This window comes from Myxine glutinosa, chromosome 10, assembly GCF_964187855.1.
Source record: "Myxine glutinosa chromosome 10, kmMyxGlut1.1, whole genome shotgun sequence".
NCBI classification, from domain to species: domain Eukaryota; kingdom Metazoa; phylum Chordata; class Myxini; order Myxiniformes; family Myxinidae; genus Myxine; species Myxine glutinosa.
This window is the reverse complement of record NC_136270.1, coordinates 90,768,031-90,789,474: the sequence shown is the minus strand read 5'-3', so window position 1 is coordinate 90,789,474 and position 21,444 is coordinate 90,768,031. Positions and strand designations below refer to the sequence as shown.

Here is a 21,444-nt window from a genome sequence, read left to right as displayed (position 1 = left end):
CGTGGCTTTTGAAGGTTAATTTGCGGTTCGCCGACTGAGCCGTGAAACGTCCATACCCGAGGGTGTGATTTCCCAGTCGACTGGTGGGTGCCTTTGGATTTTCCAGTCGCCTGGAGGGCGCCTTTGCGCAGCTTTTGGCCGCGTGACTGTGACTGTCATCCGAACGGGATTCTGGTCTCGATTGGACATTGTTCTGACGATCGCTGGAGCGGATCAACTTTGGCTTGAAGCCGGGATTAGAGACATTGGGAATCTTCTTCTTTTCGCTCACTTGGAGCACAGTGAGTTATATTGTACGAACCTGATGGTACCATCATAGGAAATATATATTGGTTGTACAATTGATTACTATTGTTGTTGTACTGTTATTCCTGTGTGGTCTTAATACAATACTTGTTGGTTTGTAACAATTGGTGTGGCTTCACCATTGATCTTTGACATACAGAATAACACATCTTTCTGCCGTAACTCCTCTCGGGGCTCGGAGGTACACCGTGACCAGGGGGTTTGGGGAGGAGCCCGTAACGATATATATATATATATATATATATATATATATATATATATATATATATATATATATATATATATATATATGTATGTATATATGTATGTATGTATATATGTATGTATATATGTATGTATATATGTATGTATATGTATGTATATATATGTATGTATATGTATGTGTATATATATATATATATGTATGTATATATATATATATATATATGTATGTATATATGTATGTATATATATATATATATATATGTATGTATATATATGTATATATATATATATATATGTATGTACAGTCACGTGAACGACATTTTGTAGTTCATTGTATTAATTTAAATAAACATAAATGCAAATTTCGCATTTGGAAAAAGTAAGTACACCGCATGAAATGTTTTTTTAATCTTTTTAACATATGTGGACATATCAATATTTGATCTTCATTTAAACTATCTATAGATAAAGGTGATCTAAATGAACAAAAAACAATGAAAAATTACTTTGCAATAATTTATTCAACAAAAAATTGACAATGCCATTTCCTTCTGTGGAAAAAGTAAGTACACCCTTAGCTCTAATAGGAGGTATTGCCCCCTTTGCAGAAACAACCTCAAGTAGGCGTTAGTAGGCGTTTCTTATAACTGTCTACCAGTCTCTGACATTGACTGGGAGAAATTTTTGCCCACTCCTCCATGCAGAATTCTTTCAGCTGTGCGATGTTTGAGGGGTTTCTTGCATGCACAGCTCGTTTCAAATCCCCCCCACAACATCTCGATGGGATTTAGATCCGGGCTTTGCCTTGGCCATTCCAGAACCCTCCATTTCTTTCTTTTCAGCCATTCCTTGGTGGATTTACTGGTATGTTTAGGGTCATTGTCATGTTGCAAGGTCCCCCTTTGGTTGAGTTTCAACTTTCTGACAGATGGCCTCACATTATCCTCAAGCACCCTCTGGTACAATGAAGAATTCATAGTGGATTCTATGATGGTGAGCTGCCCAGGCCCTGATGCAGCAAAGCTGCCCTAAACCATAATATTTCCACCACCATGCTTTACAGTTGGTATCAGGTTCTTGTGGTCAAATGCTGTCTTTGGTTTTCACCAAACATGTCTTCTGGTACTGTGGCCAAATAGCTCTTCTTTTGACTCATCTGTCCAGAGCGCATTGTTCCAGAAGTGCTGGTCTTTGCCGAGGTGTTCATTGGCAAACTTTAGTCTTGCCCTGATGTTCTTTCTGGACAGCAAAGGTTTGCTCCTGGCACACCTCCCATGTAGATCAAATTTGTGCAGCCTCTTTCTAATGGTAGACTCGTGCACTTTGACATCAACAGTGGCAAGAGCTACATGTAGGTCCCGTGATGACATTCTGGGGTTCTTAGAGACTTCTTTCAGCATCTTGCGGTCTGCTCTCGGGCTGAACTTGCTGGGGTGGCCTGGCCTGAACAAGTTGGCAGTTGTTTGGAATCTTCTCCACTTGTAGATGATCTTCCCGACAGTCGAATGATTGATTTCAAATTGTTTGGAGATCTTTTTAAATCCCTTCCCAGACTCGTAGGCATCTATAACCTTCTTTCTGAAGGCCTCAGATAGCTCTTTTGATCTAGGCATGGTGACGCCACACACTTCAACAACAAATAGCAAACCAAACGAAATGTGAGGTTTAGATAAGACAGGTTCCTCCAAGATCCTCTCTGACGATGTTCTAATCATTTGCACCTGAGCTGGTGCACCTGATTCTAATTTTAGGTATTTGAAGTAGTGATAAATGTAGGGGTGTACTTACTTTTTCCACATGTGAAATTTGCATTTATGTTTATTTAAATTATACAATGGACTACAAAATGTAAAAGTTTCATGATATTTGTTATATTATATCACCTTTATCCATCAATATTGTTGAAATGAAGATCAAATAGCTGTATGTTGAAATATGTTGAAAAAGTCAAAACTTTACATGGGGTGCTCTTACTTTTTCACGTGACTGTTTATATATATATATATATATATATATATATATATATATATATATATATATATATATATATATATATATATATATTTATATATATATATATATATACTGTATATATATATATATATATATATATATATATATATATATATATATATACAGGGTGATTGAAAAGTAACTCCCTATTTTAAAATATTTAGAAATTATTTATTTATTGTAATATTTTTCTCATTTTTAGTGTTTGTTCCTTAATGTATGAGAATTTAATCTGTGTTGGTTTTTTTTCAGATTATGTTTTGTTTGAAATTCGGAAGCCCTACAAACATGGCTGGATGTCTTACCCTGCAGGAGCATGCCCAGCTCGTGGTATGAAGATTGGTCTGATCTCTTTAAAAAATATCCTCTGGTCTGATGAAGCGGTATTTCACATCGTTGGGTTTGTGAACCGTCACAACTGCTATTACTGGGCAGGAGAAGATCCTCGTGTTATTTCTGAAAAAACGCAATATCGGCCCAAGGTAACGGTGTGGTGTGGAATGACTTCGGAAAAGAATGTAGGTCCCTTCATTCTTCGCGATACCATGAATGCCAAAAGGTACCTCACCATGCTGCAAGACGAAATCTGGCCAATTATCAGTGCTTCGGAGAATGTTGAAGATTTGATTTTCATGCAAGATGGTGCTCCTCCACATTTTGCTATTGTTGTTCGTGAATGGCTGAATGCCCACTTCCCTGGGAGATGGATGGGTCGTCGTGGTCCGTATGAGTGGCCAGCCAGGAGCCCTGACTTAACACCATGTGACTTTTTTCTTTGGGGTTGGGTAAAAGAGCAAGTCTACTGTACCAAACCAACGACTTTGGAAGAACCTGAAGGGCGAATACGAGAAGTTATGTCTTCCATCCCACAAGAGTTCCTGGTGAAATCAGTTGACACGGTTCCCGGGCGGCTTGAGAAGCTGGTGGCGAATTCTGGTGCCCATATCGAATTTTAAATAAAACTTCATGCTATACGCTTTCTTCTTATATCCATTTCTTGTAAAAATTATAGTTAAGAAATAAATTATAAGTATTTTAAAATAGGGAGTTACTTTTCAATCACCGTGTATATATATATATATATATATATATATATATATATATATATATATATATATATATATACATACATACATACATATATATATATATATACATACATACATATATATATATATATATATATATATATATATATATATACATACATACATACATACATACATACATACATACATACATACATACATACATACATACATGTGTGTATATATATATATATGTAGTGACAGTTATATATAGATATATATATATATATCTATATCTCTCTCAACATGGATCAACTTTTAAGCACTGCCCCTCTCTTCCCCTCTCTTCCCCGCTCTTCCCCGCTCTTCCCCTCTCTTCCTCATCCATGTCGGCTAAAGAGGTGGGTACCGCGGCAGGAATTATATTTGACATCGTATTCAAAACTGGCCTTGGTGGTTGTCGACTTCATGAAAACATGTAATGGCAATTTGCACACCCTGCCATTTTCCAACATGGCTGCTATCCATGAATCCAAATGCCTCATGGGGCAAGGAGATCAATGGAATTATTATTATTATTTTTTTTTTTTGAATGTCAGATGAATAGTTGTTCATGTTCCATAATGGTGTGGCAATGCGGTGGCCGAATATAATACCACCTGCTCTCTACATACACCCTTGGTGTGCTGAAGAACTACATTTTGATGTACATATTTCAACAGGAACTATTGTTTTTTTTTGGTTTTTTTTTCAGAAGTATAGAGAATCCAGACTATTGGTTGAGGTGGCTGCAAAATTTATTGCATTGGCATCTTAAAGGCGTCGACTGGAAATGTTTGACAGTGGAAAATGTGTATTTTGTTTGAATCCAATCCATGGTGGCGATGAACAGGACGACGTGTGAAAGGGACTTTTGAGAAAGCAGAAATTTTGAAGTTTCATTCCGGTATCAGATATTGAAGATCGACATGCACAAGTTCATCGCATCTCAAAAGGATTGTGGGTAAACATGAAGCTCCAACCATAAGTGGTGGCAGACTGGTGCCCACCTTACCTGTTCTAATTTTCAGCTCTGTTTTTCACTGAACAAAAACATACTTTGTGTGGTTCAGTCCAACTCCAAGCATAGGCCCACATGGTCATTCGTCCAGTCTGCCATCGGCAATGAAATCTACAGCAGTGACATGTACATAAAGGTTGTGGAAGCAGTTCAGAAATGTGGCATCCCGGAGATGCTTGCTCGGCTTAATGACATTTCCAGTGGTGACCTTGTTGCTGTCGAAGCTCTATCACCGATCCAAAAACTGCTGACTTAAGTATACCAGGTGAGATCAGTCAGATAGCTGGATATGATGCCATCATTTTTGATCGGCATGCAGTCAGATGCAATATTCACTCCCCCTTAAGTAATCCAAGAATACATTTCTGTAAATGGCTGTGATTTTTCCCACCACACACTTGGGGTGATTGTGGTATTGCTTACCACATTCGGCCAGAAATTAACATACTTCCAAACTGTAAACGATTCCTTTCAAAAGCAGAGAACCAGACAAATCTAGATTTATTGTACACAGACTATATCGTCAAATGCAGCGTCATTACTGATTGACAAGTGGACACTATGCCAATGATGGGCAGGGCAACAAGGTCATGGATATCACAAATGGTAGTAGTATAGAAATTGAGGACCAGGATTATGGTACATACTGTCGTGTCGCCCAGCGATTAAGACCACTGGGTGACGAATGACCGTTCGTTCTTAACTCCGAGGCGGCAGCCCGAAAATTGGTGGTACTTTCTGGCACGTGCGGGATGGAAGGAAACAAAGGGTTTACCTGGCGAAACCCATGGGTTTATTCTCGAACCCACAACAAATAAACGAACACAAGGAAATTCAACAATAATGGTTTAATGAAAATAAATACAAGGCGAAATAAAGATTGAGGTAAAATAAATCATACTTTGAGGGACCCTCCACACTGACTCAAAAACAGACAAGGGGAAAGATTAAATAAAATAATTTGCCCCCCTTTATACCAGCACTCAGCTTTGCATCCAGAAATGGTCTTTTTAGGAGCCTGGTGGTCGTCAAACATCGAAGTCACTGCACGGGAAGCGCACAAGATGGTGTGGAGCCGCTCTCCGCGGCACCACAAATGTGAGGTAATTTGTGTGGGTGGTCCTCTTTTGCGCTCCACTCCGTCCGGAACACCAAGAGCCCCACAAAGTGCCAGCAATTCCCGTACCACAATCAAAATTGTCGACACCGCTCTCTCTCTCTCTCTCTCTCCCCTCTCTCTCCTCTCTCTCTCCTCTCTCTCTCCTCTCTCTCCTCTCTCTCTCTCCTCTCTCTCTCCTCTCTCTCTCTCTCTCCTCCCTCTCTCTCCCCTCTTTCTCTTTCTCCTCCCCCCCCCTCTACCCACCAGTTTCACACACACCAAATGGCGCCGCCTTCCTCCTTGATACGACCACTACTGAGTGAGAGCCAAGAAATTCACTCTTCTTCCTTCCTCCCTGTCGAAGCTTCTCGCTCTGACCAATGGCCGAGCTCTGAATCACCCTATTCTCCTTGACCAATGACAAAGCTCAGGGCGTGGCCTGCCAGTTACAATCTCATGGAGGTGGGGTTTAGCCCGATCGGGAATGTTCTGGGTTATGTCGGTCATTGTTGGTTAATGGAGGTGATTGCATGGCTGGCCTTGTAAATGTAAAAACGTAGAGGGGAAAAAAAAAAACCACAGGAGGCAATCGCATACTGGGGGAAAACTAACCTTAACCCTTATCTAATTAACACAGCTTCACCCCCCCCCTCCCCCTTACTTATATACATCAAGATGTCTCCTACTTGGCCACGGTCCATGCTATATCTACACAATCCTATCTTTACTATGGTATTCCATCACCTACCCCCCACAAACATAACGATACCATAGCTGCTGCAGAAATGTGAGCAAAGTATATTGTGGTATGCAGTCCTGACACTGATGTCCTTGTGCTGCTTTTACATCGCCACACTACTATCAGCTTGAGGGAGAAATTTCTTCTCACCGGCAGAGAGGGGAAGCATGCCAATCTCATGAGGTATATCCCAATCCACAAAATGACGTTGGCAAAAAAATAGCATGACGTCATGTTGCCAGTTTACTGTTTAAGCGGTTGTGACGTTGAGCTCCTTCCAAGGGCATGGGAAGTGAGCGAGTGGCGTACCGTTTGATGCAGGGCACTGAAAACTTCCATGCTCTATCCAATTTGAGAAAAAGGTTTGACATTGCAAAAATAGGAAAAGGTTGTAGCCACAAAATTTGGTGGGGCTTTGTATGGCAAAGCAGATTGCGAATCATTTAATTCTCTCAGGTATGAGAAAGCAAGTCATAAAATACCTGCGAATGAGCTATGTCCAACAGAAGAAGGCTTTTGTTTACACCTTCAATGGTGCATACATCAGCTGCGGACATGGCAAGAAGCTGTCATTGGCATGCAAGTTTTTGAATCCTTCAGACTTTGGTTACGAGGGAACCCCAGCTGGGGCATCTACAAGGCCAAAGTTGATGAATCAGCCGACCGCTACCTCAGGATGTTGAACGACGTCGTGTGCTATTGCCGAACAAATTGGTGTGATCCCCAGTGTATTTGTCTCAAATGAATAACCATGCACCTCAGTGTCCAATTAATGCATTGAATAACCCTACTGCATGTTAACATCCTCAAACATATGCAGCGCTATATGACAGCGAGTGACAATGAATCGGAGGATTAGTAGTTTGAGAGTTCTAAATGGACTGTTGTCAGTTGTATTTAATAGTGTGAATAGTTTCGTTGTATTGCTTGATCCTGAAAACATAGGTTTAGGCACCAAATTCGTTTTCCCATGGGATGCAAATTCATTGTCCGAAAAAGTGATTAAGAGAGTTGGATTTGGAGGTGGTGGCCATGTTGGAAAATAATGTTGGATGCAAATTGCCATCACTTTTCAGCTTGTCATGACGTTTTCATAAACTCCACAAACCTGAGGTCAGTTTTAGATATGATAACAAATGTTATTCTCACCACCATAGTAGTCCAACCAAGGCCTTTTTCAGCCTTTGCAGCAGGACGAGTGGTGATTGCAATTGTCACCACGCCATTGACTCGGTGTTAGTACCTCTCTTTTCATCCATGGCATTTCAGGAAAGGAATTATGTGACTATAATCGGCTTTGCTCCATTTGTAAACTTTCTGACCCAGATTTCTCCCAATGGCAAATCCTCCCTTTTGGATTTGTTTATGCCAAACTTCCTCGCGAATGTCTGGTGTTCCTCTGCTTCAATTTGTTCATCTGATCATGTGCTTGTTAGCATCAAGATCTCTATGGCTATCCTCAGAGCCGTCTCAGTGCTGTCGAGTCTGGCAATTCACTCGGGCAGAATGGCCGGAACAGCAAGGCACCATCACACTTCAGGACTGGTTTCCTATAATCTGCTGTCCCTGATATGAACTCTGCCTGGTAATTCTTCCACAGAAACCTGCTCTCTTATGTACAGCTTCATCCCATATCCTCTTCAGTGATCATAACCTTCCTCCCATGGTACATTGAATCCTGTGGTGGGACAGTTGCCTTGAAACAATTTGCATTCTCTTGTTCTGTAATGGCCACCATTACCCCACCTTTCTTTGGAGTCAACTGGGGGAAGCTTGGCCCGAGTTCAAGAACCGACGGCTGGGCAGGAATTTGGCGTTTGGTCATGTTGCCGACGATAGCTTGCCTACTCTTCGTGAAGGGCACCATGGGATCTTTAACGTCCAACAACGAATGTTTGACTGGACACCTGTTTCAAATTGAATGGTTGGTTTGCCTCACTAAGCTTTTTGTCCATTTATTGTTTTCTAAGCGATAATGTTTTGGTCTTTGAGTTTTATAAATTTCATCTCTTCTATTTTGTTGGCTAACTCTTCTTCCAGTCTATACTGCTCTTCATCTTCACCATCCTCCTCTCCCTCATTCTGCTGCTGTTTCTTGTCTTTCTGCCCATCACCATCTGTCTTTTCCATTATTTTCTCCTTCGTTTGTGTGTTAGTCACCTGATCCTTGTCTCTGAACTGGTCTTGCCCCTCTTTCAAGGGTACACCGTCATTCTTTCCTTTTGCCACACTCTTCGTTGACTTTGGACCGGCTCTGTCGGGGTTTGGACCCCATCTCGTTGCACAGCCAAAACTTCCTCTCGTGCCATCTCAGCCAAATTCCTGCCATCTGTCTTTACCTTCAAGCAAGCACTTAACTCCCCTCACTCTAATCTCTTGTCACTTGTTTGCCTTGCCTTAGATGTAATCTCTTCCATTCTATCTTGATGTATTTTAATTGTTGAAAAGACCTCAAATTTATCAAGGGGGACTGTCTCTGTCCTAGTGGCCAGTTATGGTTTTTTTCAGCTGCTTCCTGAACCGTTCACACTTACCTTTACTCTCCCATGTCTCATGTGTGGAATACATCTTGCATTGGAGGATTATCTCCTCTCAACACTCCAGGTTTCCATTTGTGGATTTCTCCTCTGGAGTATTGTCTTTGATGGTTGTGAGAGTTAGCACCTTTATGACTTCTTTCTTTGGTACATAATCATGTCTGTTTTTCCTCGCTTAAGAAGGTGCAGTCATTATTTCTTAGTGCTTTTTCTTGCTGCTCGGAGTGGCCGCACAGGCATTGGGTTCCCCCTACAGGAGACATGTGACTCTTTGCTTGAGATATTTTTCTTCTTTTTATCAACACTAGATGTTTCACTGTGCCCCATCTTCATTACCTCCTCCCCTTCTACTGAGGGACCCTCCAGAGACCTATTGTGCAGCTCACCCAAGAGTCTGGACTATGCATGAGTTACAGGGCATCGCGTTCCACTCGTTTCACTTCCACCTTCATTGCCAAGACTTGCGTCTGCCATCAAGGTCAATACCCCGGAATTTTTCAGCACTTCGATCAACGTATCACCACGGTCCACCTCTCGCTGCACCTCCTCGACCTGCTCTTCACAGAGCTGTGCACATTACGTGTCATTCCCCGTCTCCACATCCAAGCGGGGACCTTAGCCATGGCCCTGCCACTCCTATCCCCTTCTTTTCATATCTTCACTTCTGGTATCCGGATTTTCCCACGGTTCATTGGAGCCATGTCTGTTCACAAAGCTCCATCTCGATCTATGCGCGTATGTGTATGCGTGCGTAATATTTGTGTCCATATGTAAAATAAAAAGAAATGCTCATCCCATCACCTTCAAAGCTAATGTTGTGCCACCTTTCTAAACTAGTGCTTCCCCCTATGATTGCTGCTCATGTGCCCTGTCGCTGCATCCGTCTTTGTGCTGTTTTTGACTAGCCAGTGTTATTTAAACGGTATAATAGTGCTGTATATAAACATTTGAAGTTTATAATGATCTGTCCTATCGGGCTCCGTGATTGCTGCAGTTTAACCCTTTGTTTGATCTGGCGTGTTTTTATTTTATTTTTATTTTTATTTTTTTTGTCTTTGTTTGAATTTGGACACCACCAAGGCTTGTCTACTTCATGGCTGTTTAATTGTGCTCTCTGATCTATCATCTGGAACACTGGTGAGATGTTCCAACACATTGATTGCTGCATGTCCATTCTTGCCATTTTCTGGCACTTTATTTGGCTGTGCAAGCTTTTTGATTATTCATTTTTATAATTGTTACTCAGTTCTAGGTTCTTTCTTTCTTATTTTTATCTTTCCCTTTCTCTCACCAATGTCAACTCCACTAGTTTTGTGATTGGCTGCCTGCTAACCATTGAAAATATGCTGCATACAGTTCGTGTTTGTTTATGATTCTGGTGCTAGTTTGCCAACATTGCAAGATTATAGTCTCGTTTTTAACTCTTATGGCTCTTCAAGAGTGCCAGGTTATTGGCTTATGATTGCTGCTGAGTTATAATGGCTGTTGGTGGCACCATCGTGTCGATCACTGAGTCTTGCCGTTGGTAAATGCTTAGCTCCTCGGCAACAGTTAGTCCTGTGCCTGGGCGATGAATGCACTTTTCACGTCGTCGTTTGCTTGTTTCCAGGAGGAAGTAGCTAAGACTGGCCAGTTTCTCTCCTGCTTTGTTGACCCTCTCCTGTTGAGTGGGAGGTTCTCTGGCTTTTTAAGTCCTTACTTGTGTGCACACTTGGTTTCCTATGCTTCAAAACTTTCCCACTCAGCTGGTCAAAAATGTTTGCACATGTTCATTTTCTCCTTAAATTTTTTTTAATTTTTTTTTTGTCTTTTTATGCTTAAATGACTATTTGCACTAATATTTCCCATTTTGCTGTCTAGCCATAGCAACATTTACCTTATTTTCTTTCCAGAATGCATGCAGCTTTGGCTCGAGTCAGCACAACCTGTGGCAGGTGACGCCTGGTGATAACTCGGAAGCTGCTGCGACAACAGCCATGTTCCACCAACTGGGTGGTCTCCTTAGCGGGACAAGTGGCGAGCGACCTGGGGAAAGGGGAGGTGCTACTCCAGGAGGCCTTGAGAGTCTTGGGGGCCTGGGTCTTTCGGAGCTTTGTGGGCTTGGAACGGTAAAGGCACCTGGACTGTGCACCAACGTCAGCAACCAAGAGATTGGTATGAAGGACTGATCTGGATAAGGAAGTAAAGATGGGGTGGGAGTTTTGGGGGGGGGGGGGGGGGCAGTTGGAGAGTGTGGAGCATATTACTGATTGCTTTATATTAGAATAAGTTGATTGTTAGTTAAAAGAAAAAGTTAATGTGTGTTTATGTCCTGATTATACTGCTCCTTAATTATTTGTGCTGGTCCCATTGAAGAGGAGGTCCTTGAACTATTTTAGGTATAGTATGGCAGATAGGTGCAGGAATTGTGCCTTTGATGATACAAGCATGGCATTTGGCACACAGAGTATGTCCGAAGAAAGATATTTGGCTATAGGGCCATCGCAGATTTGTCCTTTTTTGAAAAATGGCCGCCATTGTTGTCACAGGACAAATCTGCGATGGCCCTACGGTCAAATATCTTCCTTAGGGCATACTCTAACTGTGCCAAATGCCATGCTTGTATCAAAGGCACAATTCTCCCAAATATTTCACCTATCTGCCGTACTTGTATGCTCTGTAGCTGAGGTTTTTCTTCATCACAATGCTAGAGCAACCCGCAAGTGGAAGTGGGTATGGTTTTGGGTGGTTGAGTGTCCAAGGTCATTTTTTTTTTCACTCCCTTGCATGTAATGCATAACTCTATTGAAGCTTCGTTACAATCAAAACACATTCCATATTTTAATTATATTATACAAAATAGTAGACGTTTTGACCCCCTCCTGCTCACTGTATTCTTCCCACCCTCTGCAAACGTCTTTATCCACTCTACCATTCCTGTGTGTAAGATAAATGTGTAATCCTTGTATTATGGTTTTCTCAGCCATTGAATCGCACTCTTGACAAACCATGTGTTGTGCAGGATGTAGCAGGGGTGGCTTTTGACCTGTCTTGTCTTTGGTCAATTCCTGACCAGACTATAAACTGTCACACTGATGCTTCACCGGCAGGAAGTTGTATCGATGAATGAGTCATCCCTCGGATAGGAAGTTAAGTGGGGGAGGGGGGGGGGGGGGTACTGTCTACTAGCATAGATTGCTGGTGGACGTTAAATATCCCATGGTGTCTTTCGCAAAGAGTAGGGTAGGCGATTGTTGCTGGTACCCTCTCCAAGTTCCAAATGATTGTGCTAACATGGAGGGAGACTGCATTAGCCAAAATTTGGATCTCATTACCTCTGCCACTGAAGCTGGACAGATGTTATGTTTTCACCCGTGTCTATGTCTGTCTTGTTTGTCTGCCTATTAGCAGGATATTTCAAAAGGTTGTGGTCAGATTCGGACAAAACTTGATGAACAGGTTGGGAGTGTGACAAGGACGAATTGATTCAATTTTGATGATCAGGATCCGGATACAATAATCTTCTTCTATCTATATATATATATATATATATATATATATATATATATAAAAGAAAGTTTTTGCTCGTTTGTTTGTTTGTCTGCATGCGCTAATCTCCTGAACAGTCAAAGATAGGAGGAAACCTCTAAAACAAAAAATGTCGGGATGGGCCCCGGGAAGGTTTTAGGCGAGGTGGCGAGGCCGGTCGAGGCCGCCTCGGCTGGGCTGGGCCCATTTCGCAATTAAAAGCTGGGCTGAATTATAGTAGTCAATCTTCTATGGCCGCGAGTAAAAGCTGAATTATAGTAGTAAATTCATTCAAAAAGAACAAAAAATGTCGGGACGGGCCCCGGGAAGGTTAAATGCGAGGTGGCGAGGTCGCCTCGGCCGGGCTGGGCCCATTTCGCAATTAAAAGCTGAGCTGAATTATAGTAGTCAATCTTCTATGGCCACGAGTAAAAGCTGAATTATAGTCGTAAATTCATTCGAAAAGAACTAAAAATGTCGGGACGGTCCCCGGGAAGGTTAGAGGCTAGGTGGCGAGGCCGGTCGGGGCCCACCTCAACCGGGCTGGGCCCATTTCGCAATTAAAAGCTCAGCTGAATTATACAGTCACGTGAAAAAGTAAGTACACCCCATGTAAAGTTTTGACTTTTTCAACATATTTCAACATACAGCTATTTGATCTTCATTTCAACAATATTGATAGATAAAGGTGATATAATATAACAAATATCATGAAACATTTACATTTTGTAGTCCATTGTATAATTTAAATAAACATAAATGCAAATTTCGCATGTGGAAAAAGTAAGTACACCCTTGGCTCTAATAGGTGGTATTGCCCCCTTTGGCAGAAACAACCTCAAAGAGGCGTTTCTTATAACTGTCTACCAGTCTCTGACATCGTCTGGGAGAAATTTTTGCCCACTCCTCCATGCAGAATTCTTTCACCTGTGCGATGTTTGAGGGGTTTCTTGCATGCACAGCTCGTTTCAAATCCCCCCACAACATCTCGATGGGATTTAGATCCGGGCTTTGACTTGGCCATTCCAGAACCCTCCATTTCTTTCTTTTCAGCCATTCCTTGGTGGATTTACTGGTATGTTTAGAGTCATTGTCATGTTGCAAGGTCCACCTTCGGTTGAGCTTCAACTTTCCGACAGATGGCCTCACATTATCCTCAACACCCTCTGGTACAATGAAGAATTCATAGTGGATTCTATGATGGTGAGCTGCCCAGGCCTTGATGCAGCAAAGCTGCCCCAGACCATAATATTTCCACCACGATGCTTTATAGTTGGTATCAGGTGCTTGTGGTCAAATGCTGTCTTTGGTTTTCGCCAAACATATCTTCTGGTACTGTGGCCAAATAGCTCTACCTTTGACTCATCTGTCCAGAGCACATTGTTCCAGAAGTGCTGGTTTTTGCTGAGGTGTTCATTGGCAAACTTTAGTCTTGCCCTGATGTTCTTTCTGGACAGCAAAGGTTTCCCCCTGGGCCACCTCCCATGTAGATCAAATTTGTGCAGCCTCTTTCTAATGGTAGACTCGTGCACTTTGACATCAACAGTGGCAAGAGCTACCCGTCGGTCCCGTGATGACATTCTGGGGTTCTTAGAGACTTCTTTTAGCATCTTGCGGTCTGCTCTTGGGCTGAACTTGCCGGGGCGGCCTGGCCTGAACAAGATGGCAGTTGTTTGGGATCTTCTCCACTTGGAGATGATCTTCCGAAGTCGAATGATTGATTTCATATTGTTTGGAGATCTTTTTAAATTCCTTCCAAGACTCGTAGGCACCCATAACCTTCTTTCTGAAGGCCTCAGAGAGCTCTTTTGATCTAGGTATGGTGACACTGCACACTTCAACAACAAAGAGCAAACCAAACTAAATGTCTGAGGTTTAAATAAGACAGTTTCCTCCAAGATCCTCTCTAACGATGTTCTAATCATTTGCACCTGAGCTGGTGCACCTGATTCTAATTTTAGGTATTTGAAGTCGTGATAAATGTAGGGGTGTACTTACTTTTTCCACATGTGAAATTTGCATTTGTTTATTTAAATTATACAATGGACTACAAAATGTAAATGTTTCATGATATTTGTTATATTGTATCAGCTTTATCTTTCAATATTGTTGAAATGAAGATCAAATAGCTATATGTTGAAAAGGTCAAAACTTTACATGGGGTGTACTTACTTTTTCACGTGACTGTAATCGTCAATCTTCTACGGCCGCAAGTAAAAGCTGAATTATAGTAGTAAGACCTATGTACAGAAGATTAAATTCATTCAAAAACAACTTTAAAAAATGTCGGGACGGGCCCCGGGAAGGTTATAGGCTAGGTGGCGAGGCCGGTCGAGGCCCACCTCAGCCGGGCTGGGCCCATTTCGCAATTAATAGCTGAGCTGAATTATAGTAGTCAATCTTCTACGACCGCGAGTAAAAGCTGAATTATAGTAGTAAGACCTATGTGCAGAAGATTAAATTCATTCAAAAAGAACCCGGGCAACGCCGGGTGCATTCAGCTAGTTAAAAATAAAAATGAGCCACGCCTTCGTCTACTGCCTGAGTCCACACAACTGTATGAAAACGATGTTGTGCAATGTTAGTGTTTTGTTTTACCCATGGTAACTCTTGGTGACTTATAGCACCCTAACTTAACGCTTCATATGTTGGTTTTTAATATTCATAGTGGAGCGACTAAGTTCATGAATGGTGCACTTTGGGGTAGAAGCACCAAGCTTTCCAGAAATGTTTAGGAATATTTTGTAAATTATTTTAGATATAGAGGCATCACAAACATTTTTTGAGGGTGGCCATTTTGTAAAATGGCCGCCAAATATACAAAAGCATGTAATGTGCACAGGGGACCACCTATAATAGTCAGAAACTGGCTAAAATCGATGCTTGTTTGGGATGCAAAAAAAACTGAGAATGATGCCCAACCATTCAGAATAACTTCAGCTTCATCTCTATATAATATAATCTCTATGTGAATACAAGGCAAGACATTAATTGCATTTTGTTTTTAACATATTTGTCTGTATAAAGGCATGTACCTGTGACCCTTTTTTTGCAATTTGAAGACTAGTTGATGAAACTAAAATGTTTATCAACTCTCATCTTGCTGCAGAATTTGCTCCTGGCTAGAGAGCATTGCCTATGGTGAAACAGTATGTCAGAGATTAAAACTTGCTGGACCATCAGCAGCAGTGACATTTGGACATCAGAATCAGACTGGAAAACCCATCACTATCTGGCAGCCCAAATGGCAGCCAGAATTTGACCTGAAAAGTCTTAAGTCCGACCCATGTTTCATGCATTGACAGGATGTGACACAATATCAGCCTTTGTTATATCAGAGAGGACATGTATGGGGTCATACACATTGCTAGTCTTGTGCTTCCATGTCGTCCTGCCTGGGGCTAGACAAAGAATCTTGAGACTTTATGAGCCTGTTTGGACAACCGTAACTGAAGTCACAAAAATTTGCCACGTGTCTATTTTCCTGTGACTGCAAGAAAGGATGCAAGACTACCCACCGCAAGTGCAAAAAGGTAGCTCTCAAATGCACAGTGTTGTGCTCATGCGATGGAGACTGTTCATAAGACTGTATACAGATGTGGCAAGATCAAAGATTGCTCTCATGATATGAACGTCTTAAGACTAAAACTGCAGTCAACCATTTGAGTACATCCTGTATGTGCACTCGTGGAATATTATATTACTAGAACGACGAAATCTGCAAGGTGGTTTGATTTTAATGCAGATTGGATCTGAACTTAATTTTTTCGACAGGTGTCAATAAGGTACGAATCTATACCATAGATACACTTACTATATTCAAAGATCAAACCCATTCTCTTGATTTTCAGCAGATAAACATGAATTCCTACATATACTGTATGTAGGCCATGTTGAAGTATTTTTGTGGATGATGTCTATTTGATTGTATGTTTAAAATGTAATGATACTTAAAATAGATGCGGGGCTTGTTTATACGCAAATGTAAGTATGTTGGCCTGGCTGGCGGCCTTATCGGCAAATGGCCACTTGGTGAAAAAATTCCAGATGCCTCTATCGAGATGTATTTTAAATATTTCCTGAACGTGTGTGCCGAATTTGTTGCTTGAACCCCAAAGTGCACAATTGTCTCCATGTGGGGTACTTAGCCACCTCACCAGTATGTATAATTGTTAGATTGTACAATGGTAAATTGGTAATGCAGGTAAAGGTGATTCTGCTCATTGAACTGGTGCATTGTGTGCACAAATAAAAGTGAGAATGCTTGTATAAAGGAGTGACAGCAATTTGGTAATGAGGTGGATGAGGATGATCTGAAAAGGAATAATGACAGTCAAGTATGCTTATTTGCACTGGCTCTTCAGGGCAGTAGGGGAGTGGTTTGATTGGGGAGGAAATGGGTCACCGTGAAGTTGTGCTGCAGTTTGTGTGAAATATTTTTGTGTGAAATTGGTTAATTGCACATTATCCTACCTGCCAGCAAGCAAAATGTCAGAACTTTGTTCTCAAACATGGGCTTAAAATGTAATGTTTAGCATTGATAAAAATATAAAAAACCACCTTTAGAGGCCATTTTTCCCCGCAAAGCGGGGGTTGGTCTTTTTCTGGCACCGTGGTTGTTGTTGTTTTTCGGTCCCCTTTTCGAAGCAATGTTTTACGGCCGGATGCCCTTCCTGACGCCAACCCTTTTTGCCGCCAACCCTTTTTGCCGCCAACCCTTTTTGCTGCCTTTAACGACAAACAGGGAATTACCAGTGAACTGGTACTCAATTAGCCGACCTCGGAAGGATGACAGGCTGAGTCAACCCCCCTGGCGTTAATTCAGCGATCGACCGGGTTTCGAACCCAGGATCCTAGGATCCTAAGCTGGCACCCTAGCTGCTAGCCTAACACCAGAGTTAGCATTGATACTTGTCACATTTTTCTTTAACTCTATATTTACTATTAGTGTCCAGCCCCACATAGTCCTATGTAATAAGTGATTGGTTCCATGGCAAATTGTAGGTATATACGTATCTCCCTCCTCCAAATCCTGGTGGCATCTTGTCAAATCTATTTCTGGTGTTTGTTCCCCTTCCATCCCCTCCCTTACCTCAAACGGCTACACAGCTGACACCGCACGTGAAAAAGCCGAATGTCTCAACTCTGTGTTTGTCTCAAAATCTTGTGTCCCGAACTCTTCTCTCTCTGTACCCAGTCGTACGTAGCTGCTCCTGGACTCTGTGTCCTTCCCTCCTGACGAGGTGTAGAAGTTTCTGTCGAACCTCGACTGATTCTGCAACTGGACCAGACGGCATCAGCCCATGGGTCCTAAAATCCTGCTCTTCCGCTCTATCTCACCCTCTCGCTATTCCCTTTACCCTCTCATTTGCTCAAGGTCATCTGCCATCAGCTTGGAAATCAGCGAACATTAACGCTTTACATTAAAAAGGAGCAAAAACAGATCCTTGCAACTACAGACCAATCACCCTGCTCCCAATTATCAGCAAGGTCATGGAATCCATCGTCGCTTCTGATATTAAATCCTTCCTCTTCAATGGCTTGATCTCGGATCATCAATTTGGATTCAGAACAGGTCATTCTACTCTGGACATGCTGCTTTTGATGTCAACAATGGATGGAGTTCCTCAATGCCAAACAGGAAATCAGAGCTGTCTCCCTTGATATATCACGTGCCTTCGATACAGTCTGGCACCCTGCCCTGCTCACCAAACTATCCTCCTATGGTATCCATTGAACCCCTCCACACATGGCTTGCAGACGTCCTCAATGGTCGCAGTCAACGTGTGGCCCTGAATGGAATTCTCTCATCTCCCTTTCCTGTTCAGGCTGGAGTTCCCCAAGGCAGTGTTCTGGGCCCTGTGCTTTTTTTGGTCTTTGGCAATGGTCTCTCTGACTCTCTGGAAAATCCTCTGTCTCATTGCTGATGGTGCCACTCTCTGCCGCTCCATATCTCATCCATCAGATCTGCAGTCTGCAGCCTCCTCACTCTCCGCAGACCTGATCAAAATCAGACTGGTCATACAAGTGGAACGTGTCTGTCAATCCTGACAAATCTCACATTCACTATGTCTCTCCGAAAAGACCGACTGGACAACCCTCTCATCTACTTTCTCAACAATCCTCTCCAAGAAGTTCTGTCACACAAGCATTTGGGTCTCCATGATCCATGATCTTTCCTGGGAAAACCACATTTCTAAGCTGGCCTCCAAAGCCAGTCGCCGACTAGGCATCTTCCATCATGTGAAGTCCTTCCTTGGCACACCTGAGCTTCTCACCACATATAAAGCTTTCATCTGCAGCTTGATGGAGTACTGCTTTCCCCTCTGGGCTGCTGCTCCTGCCTCACACCTAGCTCGGCTTCACGCTATAGAAACCAAAGCTTTCAGACTCCTTGGTATCTTCTGCGATGAAGCTGATTCTGAGGTCGTTTCACTCGGTCACTGTAGGCAGGTTGGTGGTATTTGTCTTCTACCGACTCCTCTCTGGCCTAGCTCACCCAGCTTTGTCTGAGCTCTGTCCCCAAAATATTCCTTCAAGGCGCACAAGATCTGCCAGCAATCCTCTTCTGGTGAAACTGCCAAAATCAAGACTCTCTGCTCACCTTCACTCTTTCATTCCTCTTTCCTCCTGCCTCTGGAACAAACTCTCACCCTCTTCAATCCCACTCCTCCCTCCAGGTCTTTAAAACAGCTGTTCACCACCATCTGTTATCTTCCCCCATCCAAAACCTTGATATTTTCTACCCCCGTTAGTTCACCCCAGATCCACCTTTTTGAAATACCGACTTCTTTCCTGGAAGTCCTAGCAGTGTCCATTTGTTTTATGCCTCTCACCCCCTCCTTCCCCTGCCCCATCCCCCCAAGCCCTCTCCCTCCTACAGATCTCCCAATGTCCCTGCTCTCTACCATTGTTGTGCTTGTGTGCTTCCCTCTCTCTCCCCATCTTGTCTCCCACTCCCTTTATTATATGTTTTATGTGTCAGTTTATGTTTTTGTGATTAATGTTAGCTCTTACACGAGCCTCAATCTTGTATACGAAAATAAAAAATCAACAATGAGCGACAACCAATTCACAATGTAAATATGCTGTAGCTTAAAATGGAGAAATTGATTGCCACACCTACTCTGTTTATTGGATTTTAGTTATTAATTTGGAGGGGGGCTGGGGAGGCTTTCTCAACATTAAACTGTAGACTTTTGAATCAAATTATATGTCAATTATTGACATTTTCAGCACCAACCTCATTCCATTTGCTCGACTTTATCTGCTACAACACAGATTCGTCAGACCACAGTGTAATCAAGCATCTGGCATGATGTTAGCTTTATGATAAGAGCCACTTTCTCTCTGGATAACTCACTGGGCCCAGGTGTTTGAGCTGGTGTATTGATCTCCTTTGCAGCACTTTCATTATTGAACCAGAGGCTGGGTAAGCGTAGCAAGGCTTTCCTGTCCTGAAAGGATGCTGTAAACGAGCCAAATGGGATTTGGGGTGTACATGAGGGGTAGTCTTATTATTATTAGTATTTTTTATTTATTTATTTATTTGCACTGTCAAGCTGTTTATCCAATTAAATCCAGTTTATCTAATTATCCAATTAAATCTAGTTTTATCCAAATTAAAATTATCATCCACTCATTTCTACCCTTCCTGGCAGCTTCCTTCACAAGCTAACTAACTTCGAAGCAAATATGGATTCTGCAAAAGAAAGAAGAAACTTTTACACTGTGGAATAAACTATGGATCCCCAGTTTACAAATTTATTAAACTGTTTACAAATCCTTGGAACGGAAGTGGCAGCATAAATGGTAGATAGCTTTAAACTAATTTGATCGGTGCTGAGAAGCACTGGGGATGGAGGGGTACATAGATGTTGGCATGTGCAGGCATGATGGGCCTGATGCCACCCTCTTGTGTTGACTTTCCATGTACGAGGGGCAGTTAATAAGTAACCTTAAAATATTTTTCACAACTTGTTTATTGCATGTACTTGTGTAACAACTGTTATTTTTCAACATAATCTCCATTGCATTCAATGCATTTTTTTCCAGCGCTTTACTAAGGCCTGGATTCCTCTAGGAAAAAAATTATTTCGGCTGCTTGTGTAGCCATTCGTGCACTGCCTCTTGAACTTCTTCGTCGGATCGGAAAGCCACACTGGACACTCCTTTGAAACTTCCTGTCCCAGTCGTACACCTGCTGCACCGATAAACATGCGTCACCATATTGCATCTTCATTTTGCGATTGATTTCATTAGGATTCCACTCTCACTTCCCAAGAAACGGATGACAGAACGTTGCTCCTCCCTGGTGCATGCTTCTAAGGGAGCCGCCATCTTGGAACTGCTCTACTGATGTCATAAGCTCAATGTTGCCAGATCTAAAACAGGCAAAACATGACTTACCCATAGATATAACATGTCTGCAACTATGCACATTACATCCTCGAATTTATATCGCCATTTTAAGGGTACTTATTGACTGACCCTCTATGTGTGCAAAGCATGGGTAGAGAAAAGGGTCATCTGTCTATTGGAAGTGTGGACAACATGTAATGTGACAATTCAAGGTATGTACCAGAAATATGATCCCTGGAATTACCGTGCAAGTTGCATCGCTTACAAAACATATGTACATACCTGCACAAGACCAATGTCGATGCCCTATAAATTGGCCACCTGTGTGGTCTGTCACTTTCGGAAGGGATCGACATCAAATGAAAAATCAGTTTGCTCATGTAATCGGGTTAGTTCACGGTGATGACTGACAGCGTTGCTTCCCAGTATGTTTGTTGCATTGCCATTTCCAGGGCACTGCCATCAGTGGCAGTCAGACCAAACAGTTTGCAGATAGCTTATTTATGTTGCACAATGGTTAAATCCCCTCATGGAAATCATTTTGTTACTCTTGGTAGAAGGAACCACTGTTCAATAGCACAATCTCTCCA

At 42.1% G+C, this 21,444-nt stretch overlaps 1 protein-coding gene across 3 annotated transcripts in view; it reads left to right on the top strand.

The window, feature by feature from the left end:
- The window catches only part of LOC137433978 (cytoplasmic polyadenylation element-binding protein 1), a 66,995-nt gene that overhangs the window by 2,487 nt on the left and 43,064 nt on the right, over positions 1-21,444 (top strand). For all 3 annotated transcript variants that reach the window (XM_078785880.1, XM_068126525.2, XM_078785879.1), the window contains exon 2: positions 10,879-11,140. In XM_078785880.1, coding sequence (XP_078642006.1) covers positions 10,963-11,140 — 178 coding nt within the window. In that variant the 5' untranslated portion in view covers positions 10,879-10,962. The remainder of the gene's footprint in view (positions 1-10,878; positions 11,141-21,444) is intronic.